This window comes from Halichoeres trimaculatus, unplaced genomic scaffold (assembly GCF_033239565.1).
Source record: "Halichoeres trimaculatus isolate MK-OKI-2021-1 unplaced genomic scaffold, fHalTri1.1 fHalTri1_scaffold_15, whole genome shotgun sequence".
Lineage (NCBI taxonomy): Eukaryota > Metazoa > Chordata > Actinopteri > Labriformes > Labridae > Halichoeres > Halichoeres trimaculatus.
In genome coordinates, this window is record NW_027437193.1 from 33,419,378 (window position 1) to 33,432,614 (window position 13,237).

The 13,237-nt window shown below is 44.0% G+C and overlaps 1 protein-coding gene across 1 annotated transcript; it reads left to right on the plus strand.

Moving 5' to 3' along the window:
• Positions 1–276: 276 nt before the first annotated feature.
• Positions 277–5,296, plus strand: tmem70 (transmembrane protein 70). Its single transcript, XM_074688892.1, has 3 exons — positions 277–526; positions 1,764–1,866; positions 4,364–5,296. Exons 1-3 carry the CDS (start codon positions 353–355, stop codon positions 4,807–4,809), a joined length of 723 nt encoding a protein of 240 aa, XP_074544993.1. The 5' UTR covers positions 277–352; the 3' UTR covers positions 4,810–5,296.
• Positions 5,297–13,237: the final 7,941 nt, after the last annotated feature.

Sequence of the window (13,237 nt, forward strand, 5' to 3'; positions counted from 1 at the left end):
GGACAAGCCCCTGACAGGAACATGCTCACTGTGTGCACATGTATCACTCCATAAAATGATGAGGAGAGACTTTTTGTATTTCCTTTAGAGGTCTAACCATCAGACAGCTGAGAAACTAACTGCTGAGGTCATACACTGTGGGAGAGAAAAAGGTTTAGTTATAGAACTCAGTGTGATTAAATTATTTTCTGCCTGACATTTCCTGTGCACACTCCAGCTCAGTAGGTGGAGCTGATGTGTTGTTAAGCTGCTCCAACTGCCTTTGAAAATAACAGAAGAAGCAGAAAGCAGGAAGAAGGGGGTCCTGGTAATCCTGCAGACTTCAGAGACCGGAGCAGAGACCAGATGAAACATGTTGTCACTGAATGTTCTCCGCAGGTTCAGACCCCGCGCTCTCCCTCAGACCGTGAACTTTACCGCAACAGTCGGGCCCGCGCGGCCCCGACCTCTCCCGCTCAGCGCGCGCTGTGTGTGGACAGAGAAGCAGCTGCACGCGGGCAGAAGGTCGATCCTTTCCTGTAACAAGGTGAGTGACAGTGTACTAATGTCAGTGTCCACACACTCACTGGCTTAAAGGCGCATGCCTGTGAAGTCTGTGAGGCTCTCGCGCTGACTTTCTGAGCCCTTAGCGCCCTTTTCCTTAGCTGGCATGTTTGCAGACTAAAGCTGTGTCCCAGTTCAGGGTCTGCAGCCAACGGAGGCAGATACCAGCCTTCGTGGGCTGCATAGACCACAGAGGCTGAACTGAATTTAGACCGTCCGGTCTACGGAACATTTCCTGTTTGTCACCCTCGACGTCACGCAGCGCAGCCCTCACATTACTGACGTCACATAAATTTGGTACGACAAACTTTTAAAACACAAGTAAACCAAAAAAGCACTTTAAACAGAATGGGTTTTTGTTCCATTACAATTCTTACTATTTCAGTTTATCTTTTATTATTATTATTATTTTTTTGATGGAGTATGGAACCACAATCACGTCATAAAACAGAGTCATGCATAACCGTACATTATCGGTATATGAACAGGGGCCAAGGGGATTGTTGGATAAAGTGCAAGCTGCTATAGTTTTAGATTAATAGCAATATTTATAAAGAACAAGTGTTTCTCCTCTGTGTATTACTTTGAACAAACCCAAACAGCATATTTTCCACTGTGAAACAAAACCTTAATCACTGTTTTCAGGAATAAAATCATAGTTGTTGCCAGAAATCATCCATAACTGGATAATACACAAGTTCAGCCGTGTCCATTATCTTTGGCATTAGTGCACAAAGAATCTTGTGAGACTGAGAAGGATTCACTGGATCCTCCTTTGCAGCACCTGAAAAGCAGGCCAGATTTAGAGGAGCCTGTAAAATGGGACAGCCTTCGATGCACCGCTGTGACGTAACTGTTCTTCAACTTACACTGCAGCCTCCGAAGACATAAGTTAGCATTAGTCTCTGACATTACTCTCAAATCGATTGCTTCTGCCTTCAGGTCTCTGAGCTGTGTTAGATTTCACACTGTCCTTTTGATGACTCTCACTGGACTGAGGTGTCAGAAACTGTGTCAAACAGGTTTCTGTTGAGCCTGAGCGTAGCAAGCTGACCTTCAGGGTCAGACTGTACTTGCTTTGTGACAGGCTCCTGCTCATCATGCCTGGACTTCCATTTACATATCCTTTCAATCTGTATGTGTGTGTGTGTGTGTGTGTGTGTGTGTGTGTGTGTGTGTGTGTGTGTGTGTGTGTGTGTGTGTGTTGTCTCTGTGTATAGGTACAGTTCCTCTGTCCATCTATCAGCAGGTGTGTGTCCACAGTGACTCCTTCCCCAGATGGACGGCTGGTGTACACTGGCAATCTGGGCCGGGCAGTGAGAGGTCAGTAACCTTCATGGTTTCATCATGCCTTAAAGTGATTCTGCTGCACAAAATCACTGCTGTAGGGGTTATTTCTGCCCGAAACCTTGTGATAGGACCCAATTGTTCCATACCGGAGTATCATTTTAAAGAGACAGTGTTAGCGTCCGTGATCTCCAAAAAGATTCATGTCACTACCATAAACAACAGTTTAACTCTGGTTACTACCTGTGCTCTCAGACCCACAGCTCTCCGGCTGAGGAGTCATAAACCCTGTTTCCACAGAGCGGTCTGGTCTAGATCAGTGCAGTTTACAGGAGCATTATGGAGCTAAATACATTAACAGTGGGGTTAGAACTGGACTTAAGACAAAGCTACTAGCTAAAACAAATGTCAAAGATTGTCTACAGTGTGTAAGAGTGCTCACTCTGACACTATTTTTTGAAACCAGACAAAAACAAACACAGAGTGCTCACTAGTCTGACACTATTTCTGAAACCAGACTGTGAATTGCTTTAGTTTAAAGACAGCACACGTGCTGTGTCCTGACATTCAAATATTTGGTCTCTCATCTTGCCTCACTGGAGCTGTATAGCATAGTCTGTGACAACATGTGGGGTGATTCAAACAGGATGACATTAGTTTGACAATAGATGTTTTTCCCGTGTTTTCTGCTGAGCCTTGCGGGTCACTGGATTGATTCCTCTCTAGTTTTGATGATTGAAGTCAAGAGAAGCTGTAATCCAGTCTGAGACAAAATAAACATTTCAAGACAAGGGAAAATCACAAGACAGTCAGTTATTGTTTTATATGTACATTTGTAGTCTCGCACCATCTCGGTAGAGTTGGTTTAGATCCCCTAGTTTACTCTTGCGTTCTACAGTTTATAAGCTATTAAATAGGCATGCACCAATTCAAGCCAAGAGCACTGGTGAAAAAGAGCAGAGAGCTGTTTGCTTGGAGCAGCTCCTTCCCAATGATACCAAACCAGCTTTGGAGGGCATCGATACACCGATATCCAACACCAGGATCAGTATCAGTGCATCTCTACTATTAAGCCTACAACATGTTTTCCATTTAAGTTCAGTTGTCATGTAGGTCCAAGGCATTACACAGGTGTGAACACACAATTCAAAAGCTGCATTTTTAAAAGATAAAAATAAAAAATCTGAAGCAACAAGTACACTAGAGAGTGCTTCGAGTTACTTTTAATCAGGGCTGTCATTTTAACGCGTTAATTAGATTAATTAATTACACCGCAAATTAACGCGTCATAAAAAATAATCTGGATCCCAAACCCGCGGGGCGTTCAAAGACACACTTATTTTCAAATGTCTGGCATTTACAAACCGTTTGCCCTACTAGGAAAAAGTGGTGTTCTTGTCATATTTTCAAATTTCCGATGGTCCCTTAATGTATCACACAGGACGTCAGCAACATGCTTTTAACAGGGGAAGTGAGAGTCATTTTTGGGGACGTCTCGTTTATTCACACATCCTTTGTGAAAATCTGCAGAAAATCTGCAGAAAATCAACCGTTTCCTCTAGCTCAATTCAGTAAAAAACAGATAATTCTACACTCTTTACTGCATTAAACAAGCCTTGAGTTATCAATATTTGTCCTGTATTTAAATCTAAGAAATTCTTTAAAAATTTGCTTCCATCTTCCTGGTGTCATGTTTCAGCTTGGGGCTGCTCTGCACCAATGAGCAACAGTTTGTGTGTTCAGAGCTTGTAAAACTGAAAATACTTAACTTTTCTTTGACCCAAGACTTGAAAAAAGTGTTTTGTACATAGTTCCTCACAGTTTTTAGGCTTTAGCCCTGGTTCTCCTGACCTCATAGAAGTATAGAAGTTCATATTGCAGTGAAAAATGAGTCCTCTATTAAAAATGTGACAGAAGCCAAAACCGTGCTAAAAATCAAATCAGCTTATCTTAGGTGCAGGAATGTGTAGATTTTGTAAAGATAGAACCATAACACTTTTTTCATTTGTTCCTTATGCCTCAGGGTACCTAAAAATGTGTTGTATATATTCCCACCTTATTTTTAAATGTATTTTAATGTCTTTTAATGTAATTTTAATGTCCTGGAATTCAAATTCTTTATTTTGGGACCATAAGCAGATATGAAAATTAAAATGCGATTAATTAGATTAATTAATTACAAATCCTGTAATTAATTAGATTATTTTTTTTAATCGCCTGACAGCACTACTTTTAATAAAAGAGTTGTAACTCAGCAACTGTTTTTTAAATGGTGCATTAATTTTGGGTCACTGACAAATGGAAAATCAATAATCGCTAATAGAGAATCAAATATTGGGAATCAATAATCAAAAATCGTCTCATAATCAAACCCGCTCCCCAATAATCATAGTGGAATTAAATTTGGAAATCAGACAGGTTAACCAGCCCTAGTAAGAAGCTGTGAGCACACTCGTGCTGTATATAGACCAGTAGGCTACAGAGGAAGGATTTGGTTCATTGTGTCTGATCTGGTCTGTGTCTGACCCACCAGGAGTGAAGCTCTTCTCGTACAGCAGCAGCGGGGCCAGCCTCCTCCTCATGCCCCACATCCTGCTGAAGACCGGTTTGGGGGTGAAGAGCTTCGCTCTGCAGGCGGCCTTCTGCGGAGTCATCGGCTTCTTCACTTTCCTCACTCCAGTCCTCCTCCACCTCGTCACCAGAGGCTACGTAGTGCGCCTGTACCACCAGCCGGACACAGACACCTACACCGCCATCACCTACAGCATCTTTCTCACAGAGAAGAAGAGCATATTTCACCAGAAGCAGGTCCGGGTCCCCAACGTCTCTAAGATGTTCACTACCCTCTATGCAGGAGACCAGGGACTGCTGGTGAACCCTGACCTGTTTCCCATCCCTCAGGACTACAACCACCTGATGGGCTACGACAAGCCCTTTAGCTTCCACCCTGAGGATCTAAACAGACCTGAGGACAGCTGAGGAGGATCAGGGTCAGTCATGTCCACACCATGGTACCGCATCCAGACAGGGCTTCCAGGGGCCCTCTGAGCCTTGTTTTGTGACGTTTTATGAAGAGTTGGTCCAAAATGCTGAGGGAGCGTCCCCAAAGGTTAGGGGTTAGGGTTAACCCTCACCCTGCAGTGGTGAGACAGGCTGTGTGAGTACAGAGCTGAAGAAAACAAAAGACTGCCTGATCCCTCTCACAACTGACATGAACATAACCAAGTTTGTCTGCTGTGAGCTTCTGTACCAGAAACTGTCCTTTGGGCACATGAGTATTTAATGCTTTAACCTCCCCCCCCATGTTCCCGCAGATTAAAGTTTCCATCTGTTTTGACCTCATGTCTTCAGAGTGTCCTTCTGGTTTGTTGAATGTCAGTTTTTAAAGATAGGACCTGAGAGCTGATCATCACATCTCTGTTACCCTGCCACATTCAGGGCCTCTTTCTGAATGAGGGTAAGGCTTGTTTTTTTTAAGCCACCAGAGGGCGCCATGACTTCACAGTCATAAATACTTCATGAAATACTTTATTACTTGAAATTTTGTGTAACGGTTGCTCTTCACGTACTTCAGCAGATGGAAAATAAGATGTCTTAGGGATGTAAAATAAATGAGTCTGTCTGTGTGAGTCTCTCTGAGTGTTAAGCTGATGTGTGCAACGTCTGTCCACATTTTGCCATGAATGAATGAAGTCTCCTTTGAGGTCCCTCAACAGATGCTGCTGTCATTAAACACTCAGACAGAGTTTCCTGCTGTCCCTGAATCCCTGAGTGAGTCTCTGTGTGTGAGTCTCTAAAAGTGAGTCCCTCTGAGTGAGTCATGGGCTGTTTCCCAAAGCCCAGGTGCCTTGCCTTGCCTTGGTCTGATGTGGGCGTGGGCAGGCAACCACATCATCAGCCGCTGCCCAAGTGCTGTTCCAATGTTCATGTCCTCCGGAGGCATATGTCCTCCTTTGGTTAGCATGTGGCTAATTGACCAAGGTTACACAGGTGTATCCTTCGCTGCCTTGCCATGGCTGTAAATACCCCATATACACACAACGCACAAATCTATGAAAAAGGAATAAAATGGAAGGAAAAGACGCACTACAGAGACGCTCCAGCGGAGGGGCGCGGTAAATTCCAAATCAAATGTAAGTAACAAAATACACCTCTGAAAATAACAACCTATACCATGTCCAACACTTGACTCTTTTGTGTGTCACTCACGTAATAATATTTGTAGCCGCTTGAGCATACGGTCTACTCCCATGTTTCAACTTTTCAAGCACTGTCCACAGTGCAACACATGTTACGTGAGACAATGTAACTCCAATTACACAAAAATTTGTGACAGGAATCTGATGGTAAAACATGCCTTTGTAGGCTGTTCCATTAGCATCTCCTTTTGAGCAGAGGCAGGACACTTGCCTTGGATTGGAAGGAAGTGGCTTTGAAGGCACTGCCTTCAAAGGCAAGGCAAGGTACCTGAGCTTTGGGAAACAACCTCTGTGTGCAAGTCTCTATGGGCCTTTTTCAAACCGACCCCTACACAATCGCTCTACCCACTACCCCTCCATTTGCGTGCCCTCGCAGAGCCACAGGTTAATTGATTAAGGCCTGCCTTGCGTTTGTTCAGACAGTTTGTGTTTATTTGAGAGTTTAATATCTACAGGGACGGTCACAAAAACAAAAGAATTCATTCAAGCGAGAGTGAAACATGAAAAACTCTTTAATAAAAAAAGAAATGCAGCCAGAGAAGCGTGGGAGTAAGTTTCTTTTGTATTTTCTATGTTTTATTTTCTTTTTTTATTTGATTATCTGTTTCTGCCTGAGAGAGGGAAGTTTCTGTCCCAAAGCTGTATTTATACCCTACACCCTGATGAAGTGAACTTCATTCAGCGGCGGGCCTTTTTTAAACTGCCCCCTACACACTCCCCCCTCCATCATGGAGTCACACTCACAGGTGAATTTTTTTCCAACACGGCCGTTCAGAGGATATTAAGAACGCAAGCTCCCCCAATAAGAGGCACAGCTGAGGGTCACGTGACGGCTGGCGCCCTATGTCTGTAGGCGAAGCCCTTGCCACTACCAATATGGCCGCTATAGCTGATGTGCTTCATTTTCCGTTTCAGGAACAGACGGGTGATGTCGGCGAGACTACGTCCATGTTTTATACAGTCTATGTTTGGGACAGTTTTCAAAATGGCGATTAAGAAGGTACTTCCGGTGTCATGGAAGAGATAGGACAGAGGAAGCACAAAGTTAACGCAAACCCTGTGTGAGTCTCTATAAGTGAGCCCCTCTGAGTGAGTCTCTGTGTGTGAGTCCCTCTGAGTGAGTCTTTATAAGTGAGAACCTTGAGTGAGTCTCTGTGAGTGAATCTCCACGGCTCAATCCTAAAACAGCCCTCTACATACTCTCAGTACACTATAACCCTCTGCCACATTAAAGGGATAGTTCAGTTTTTTTAAGTGGGGTTGTATGAGCTCTATGTAACCACTAAGGACATTAGATACAGTAGAAAGTTGTCTCCTCTCCCTCAGTAAGACACAGACTGTAATCGATGGTGACGGGGAAATAGGCGCTAACAGGGACAGACGGTACCAAATTCAAAGGCTATTTTCTCTGCCTACAAGAACTCAAATCAAAAAGTAATATCACAGTTTAAGAGTACGCTACATAAAATATTTTTTAAGTGCATTAAGTCTTAGGAAATATAAACATTTATCCGGACCTAACTTGTACTTCAGAACCCCTGTTTTAGACCCTGTATTTCAGACCCTGTGTCTAAAACCCTGTGTTCATCAAGACCCTTTGGTTCAGACCCTTCGTTTTAGACCTTGTGTTTCGGGCCCTCTGTTGTGGTTCAGACCCTTTGTTTTAGACCCTTTGTTTCAGGCCCTCTGTTGTGGTTCAGACCCTTTGTTTTAGACCTTGTGTTTTGGACCCTGTTTTTGACCCTGTTTTAAACCATGAGTTTGAGACACTGATTTTAAACCCTGTTTGAGACCCTGTGTTTTAGACCCTAAGTTTCAAATCCTGTCTAGAGAGTGTCTTTCAGAGCCTCATTTTTAGACACTGATAGTGTGTCCCAAATCACATACTTCCATACTGTGTACTCAAAATTTTCAAATTGAGTGTACTAAGCATACTACATACTCACTGGCTTAGTGCGCACATTTTGAGGGTGTAGTGCTGCCCCAAATCGCATACTGCCGAGCGCCGTACTTACCGGGAATGATGACATGATGACGACCTCTTCTTCTTCTACGACTAATTGTGACCGGCTTCCAGCGAGTTTCCGCCAAATACCGCCACTATTTGCCAGCAAATTTTCAAAGCCTTTTCAGTAGTATATTAAACACAGCTAATAACATGATCAGCTGTGTAGAGTTTATTAACGGGGGTCGGTGCAGCTGGCTGAAGCTTCCAAGAGCGCTACCGGGGCGCTGTGGCAGTTAAAATACATCCACAAATTAAATGTCCGAGTGGTGCTTCTGGTCATGTATTCACTGTGCAGGGTCTAACCCGCTTGTTATTATATTTACCTGGTTCACCAGGTAATGCTAGGGCCCCCGTAACTGTTAGCCCAATGAGTTTTGGCATTTGAGATAGCTGTTAGCTCAACTAGCTTTAGCATAGCCTAGTGTTTCTCAATCCTGGTCCTGGGGACCCCCTGCTCTGCATGTTTTAGATGTTACCCGACTCCAGCACACCTGATTCAAATGAATGGCTCGTTATCAGGCTCCAGCAGAGCTTGATGACGAGCTGATCATTTGAATCAGGTGTGTTGGAGTCAGGTAACATCTAAAACATGCAGGGCAGGGGGTCCCCAGGACGAGATTTGAGAAACACTGGCATAGCCTATCATTCGCAGAACAAAACAAACAAAAACAAATTTCACCATATACACAACGTCAACAGCTGATGGTGCTTGGTGGAAACAACACGTGTAAAAAACAACATCAATAAGTTACATTTATACATTGCTGCCAGAGGAGGAAATGAGTGCGTTAAGTGTCCACAGCTGCATACTCAAAATCCGGGCCGATTTGAGTACATCATCCTGGTACTTTTGCATACTCATTTTTCGCATACTATGCATACTGTTTTTCATTTTGACGCAGTATACTCAAAATTTTGAGTATTTGAGTATGGAAGTATACGATTTGGGACACACTGTGTCTGCCACTACACTCTGTGTTTGAGACCCTGTGCTTTGGACACTAAGTTTCAGACCCTCTGTTTTAGACCCTTTGTTTCAGACCTTGTTTTAGAACCTGTGTTACAGACCCTGTGTTTTAGACCATCTGTTTTAGACCTTGGTTCAGACCCCTTTTTTTGAGACCCTTTGTTTTGGACACCGTGTTTTAGACCCTGTGTTTCAGACCCTGTTTCAGACCCTTAGTTACAGTCTCTGTTTTTCAGACCCTGTTTCAGACCCTGTTTCAGACCCTGTTTCAGACCCTGTAACACTCTCTGTCCCAGACCCCGTGTTTCAGACTCTGTGCTCCTCAGGTAGTCAGTGTGTCCTGGTTGTGGTCAGAAGAATCCAGACGTAGGCCTCAGAGTATTCATGCCCTCAGAAGTGATGACCTGTGAAATGTGAGCGTCCGTGAGCAGCAGGAGATGTTTGAGGTTTGACACAGTTTCCACTTACAGGCTCCCTCTGCCTGAAACTGATGCCATCTGACCTTGGTTATTCTCACACTGACATACTGACAGTTCACAGAGCAGAGCCTGGAACCAGTTCAAGCCCCCACCTTTCAGCTGGAAGGAGTGGGTGAAGATCTGGACCAGGGGTGGATCTACAGGGAGGTAAGGGGGGGCAGCTGCCTCCCTCCTCTGAAAAGCCTTTCCCCTTTGTTGCTCCCTAATTTTAATGTTCTCAAAAAAACTAAAAACGAACTGCAGACGGAGTTCAGGATTGGATACTGGAGCCAGGTCTGGGTGAGACTAACACGGCTGCCGTCCTGTCAGACAACTGTAGCTTCACTGGCAGCAGCAGCTCCTAGCCCGGCTCCCAGTGATGGAAGTAAACAAGGATTTGTCAGAGATTCAGCCTGAGATTCAACCCTATAGAAACGTGAGCTGAGCACTGTAGCTAAGTCTTGGTTTTCTGACTCTGGATCAGTTGATAGACCTCTGATAGACCTCTCTGTCTTTCTCTCTATGGGCTTTATCATGACGGCTCAAAGCGCGTTGCTTTGAGATCAGCTCTTACACCTACTACTCATTTTTCAAGTCAGTGTATCTGATTTAAACTAAAAACATGCTGATGTGAACACAGAATTAGGCTACATATCACTAGCTAACAGCGCTCACTCAGCGGGACACCTGCTCTGTTCTCCTCTGGTTCTCCTCACACCACAACTCCTCTGCTCTCCTACGGCCGTTATTCCTCCTGATCCTGTCCTGTTCCCTAACAGGCTCATAAATATAACCCTGAGGACCATCATATGGATAGAAATACAGAATTTCTTCCTCTTCATTGACAGGAGTGACAGTCTGATCCATGTTTTTTTTTTTAATTTTAAACAGAAGCAGAGGGACGCCCCTCTGTGACGTCACCTTCAAATCACAGTTTTTAATGAGGAAGTACAAAAACCCGTACTAAAATGTCTCCAGGAGAGCCTGTGGTTTATAGTTTAGAAATTCTTTCAAAATATAACTTTTAGGTTTATTACTATCAATTTATTAGCTTTTGTCTCTAACCTGCAGTATGCTTTTGAAGATGAGCTCAGACTCCTTATCTTGTCTTGATGTTGGAGGGGGCTAGACTTGTTCATGGTTTTGGGAAGTGTTTTAAGATGTGTGTTGTGATTTGGTGCTGTATAAATAAAGATTGATTGAATGCCTTTCTTACACACTGGATACGCTCTTGAAAAGATAACCAAGGGGCAAATAAGCTAAAAAAAAAAAGTGTTCCTTTCTTTGGTATTTTTATAACCTTGGGAAATTTAGATCAAAAAACATCAGCTAACCCTTCATGTTTTTTCCCCCAAAGTTTAGCCCATAGCTAAAAATCTTGAAAATCACACCAGAGACATGCCTAAGTCTCTTAAAAACACAAGCAGAGAATATATGCTGCTGGGGTTTATTTTCTGGTGTTTTTGATACTCCAGGTCATTATTATCAAAAAATAATAATAATAATAATAAAAAAGAACAACCCTTGTGCTTTTTTTAATTTGGACAACTCCCTGACACTCAAAAGGCTCTTAAAAAGACACTGTGTAGGGTGGAGAAGCTCTCAGACTCCATTTTTGGATTTTTGAAAAAGGAGAAAATGGGACCTTCAAAAGACACCCAGGAGGAAATAAGCTCTCAGAGTTGGTCTTTTGGTGTTTTTGAGGACTCTTTGAAGCTCTGAGATCACGGGCCCCGGTGTTGTTGGGAGACTTCATTCTGTGAAAAACAGTGCTGACTCTGGCCACAGGTGTCGCTGCAGCGTGTGCTCTGGTCTAGTACAGCAGTGCAATCACCATCTGTTGGCTGGAGTTGTGCTCGTTCAGTCTAAAGGTTGGGGGTTCAATCCTGGCTCCTGCTGTCAAACCTTCCTACTGTTCCTTAGCACTGTGTGCGTGTGCGTGTGTGTGTGATTCCTCTGCTCTGTCCTCATGATCACAGCTCTAGATCTAACAACTTGACTTTACAGGGATGATACTCTGCTGTGTGCTCCTGAGTGAGTGCATGAAGATTATTCACAAATGATGAGAAACAGGAGCCTGCAGGGGGGCCAGGAGGAACTGGATGTGTCATCCTTGCTCCTAAATCCAGGTCAAACTAAAACCAGGATACTGGCTCTGATCCACTTTGATGTTTGTACCACCCAGTGCCCCTGTTTGCCTCACTGCTCTGTCAGTTCCTGCTTTGATGACCTCTGTGGGCCTGGAGTGGAGGTGCCTTCATGACAGTAACCAGGGCTTGACGTGAACTTTTTCAGCCAAAGTGGCTGGAGGTTTCCCAGAGTTACTAGCCACTCAGCATTTCCACTAGCCATAATTTAGTTGGATAATTATGTTTAATATGATTAAAGCTGACTGCGACATGCTGGACTGTAAGTCACCCCGCAGTATAATTCTCCATATTTTGAAGTCGTATCAGCCAAAAAGGTGTTGTGAAGAGGAAAACAATAAATTTCAGTCACACTGGACAATAAGTCTCGTTCATTTAGGGTGATTTGGTTTGTTTACAGTATTTCCAGAGTGAACTTTTTACACATAACTTTGATAAGTGTTTGTATGTTAGGAGCTTCAAATATTGTTCCTCATGTGACCAGTTTCTCTGAATGGACCAATGGTCAAACACTGGGTGCTTCCCAATGTGCCAAAATGCAGTCTCCTATCTCCTCTCTCCCCCGCGACACCGGAAGTACTTTGTGAGCAGCCATATTGGAGGACATTCCAAAGCGCCAAATGTGCTCGGAGGAGAGAGGAGAGAGGAGAGAGGAGACTGAGCTGGAGGAGGCATAATCGAGGAAACACAAGTGCAGGCTTCGCGGAAGTCTTTTCACTGACAGACACGCCCCCTTGTGACGTATCAGAGCCGGCCACAAAGCGTCAGCTGTCCACATGTGTGAAACGTGAGCACCATGGAGCAAGATACGCTGTTTAAGTGTAAAGCCGGGCTCGCACTTCAGCATTCTCGCCCGATTTAACCCAGATTCGGTCCTCCCCACAATCAGGGAAGAAATCTGGTCGGAGACTAAAATCAGCCCCGACGTTCGGCGAAGATTATCTTCTAGTGTGAGCGGTTAACAGATGAATCTTTAGCCCCACGATCGTCTCACAGACTCGTCGGAGCCGCCCCGATAATTTTCAAACATGTTTGATATTTACCTGGATGATTACAACATTCATTCTCACCGAGGATGAAAACAGACAATTAGAAAGAGCCCCAGAGACCGGACAACAGACAACAAGGCTTTAAGTGAAACTGAAAGGCTTCGGGTCAGCTGACTGCGCGCTCCACTGGCTCACTCCAGCCAGTTCAATAATGCCTTTAAAAATAACACATAACCACGCAATTGTCATACAGTAGCAAACTGTTGTTTTATCAGTGATGGGTGTGAGATCATGCCATCATTGGCTGATACAGCAACAGTTTCACCTCTGTCCCTCTGCGTGCGCGTAATGGATGAAAGGCACCGCTGCAGACAGCTCCTCTTCTCTCTCCTCCTGTCCCACCAGTGCGCTAAGCAGTGCTTATAGCAGAATAAACACATTATTTATGAACACAAAGTGGCCCCAACATAAGAATTAAAAACTATCACTCTGGGCCTGGGAAAACGTGACATTTTTCTTTTTCATTCATAAACATATTCATGTTAAACTGATCTAAAAGTGAATATGAATTTTCCGTGGTCGAGCGCCCTGTTGTTTACATTATTTTCCTTAATTTAGTTTCTCCCGTGCGTTCAGACC

Excerpts from the sequence above, each read along its gene's own strand:
- tmem70 (XM_074688892.1), top strand. The coding sequence starts at position 353 with ATGTTGTCACTGAATGTTCTCCGCAGGTTCAGACCCCGCGCTCTCCCT. Across the intron at positions 527-1,763 it reads CGATCCTTTCCTGTAACAAG|GTACAGTTCCTCTGTCCATC; the intron begins GTGAGTGACAGT and ends CTCTGTGTATAG. Across the intron at positions 1,867-4,363 it reads TCTGGGCCGGGCAGTGAGAG|GAGTGAAGCTCTTCTCGTAC; the intron begins GTCAGTAACCTT and ends CTGACCCACCAG.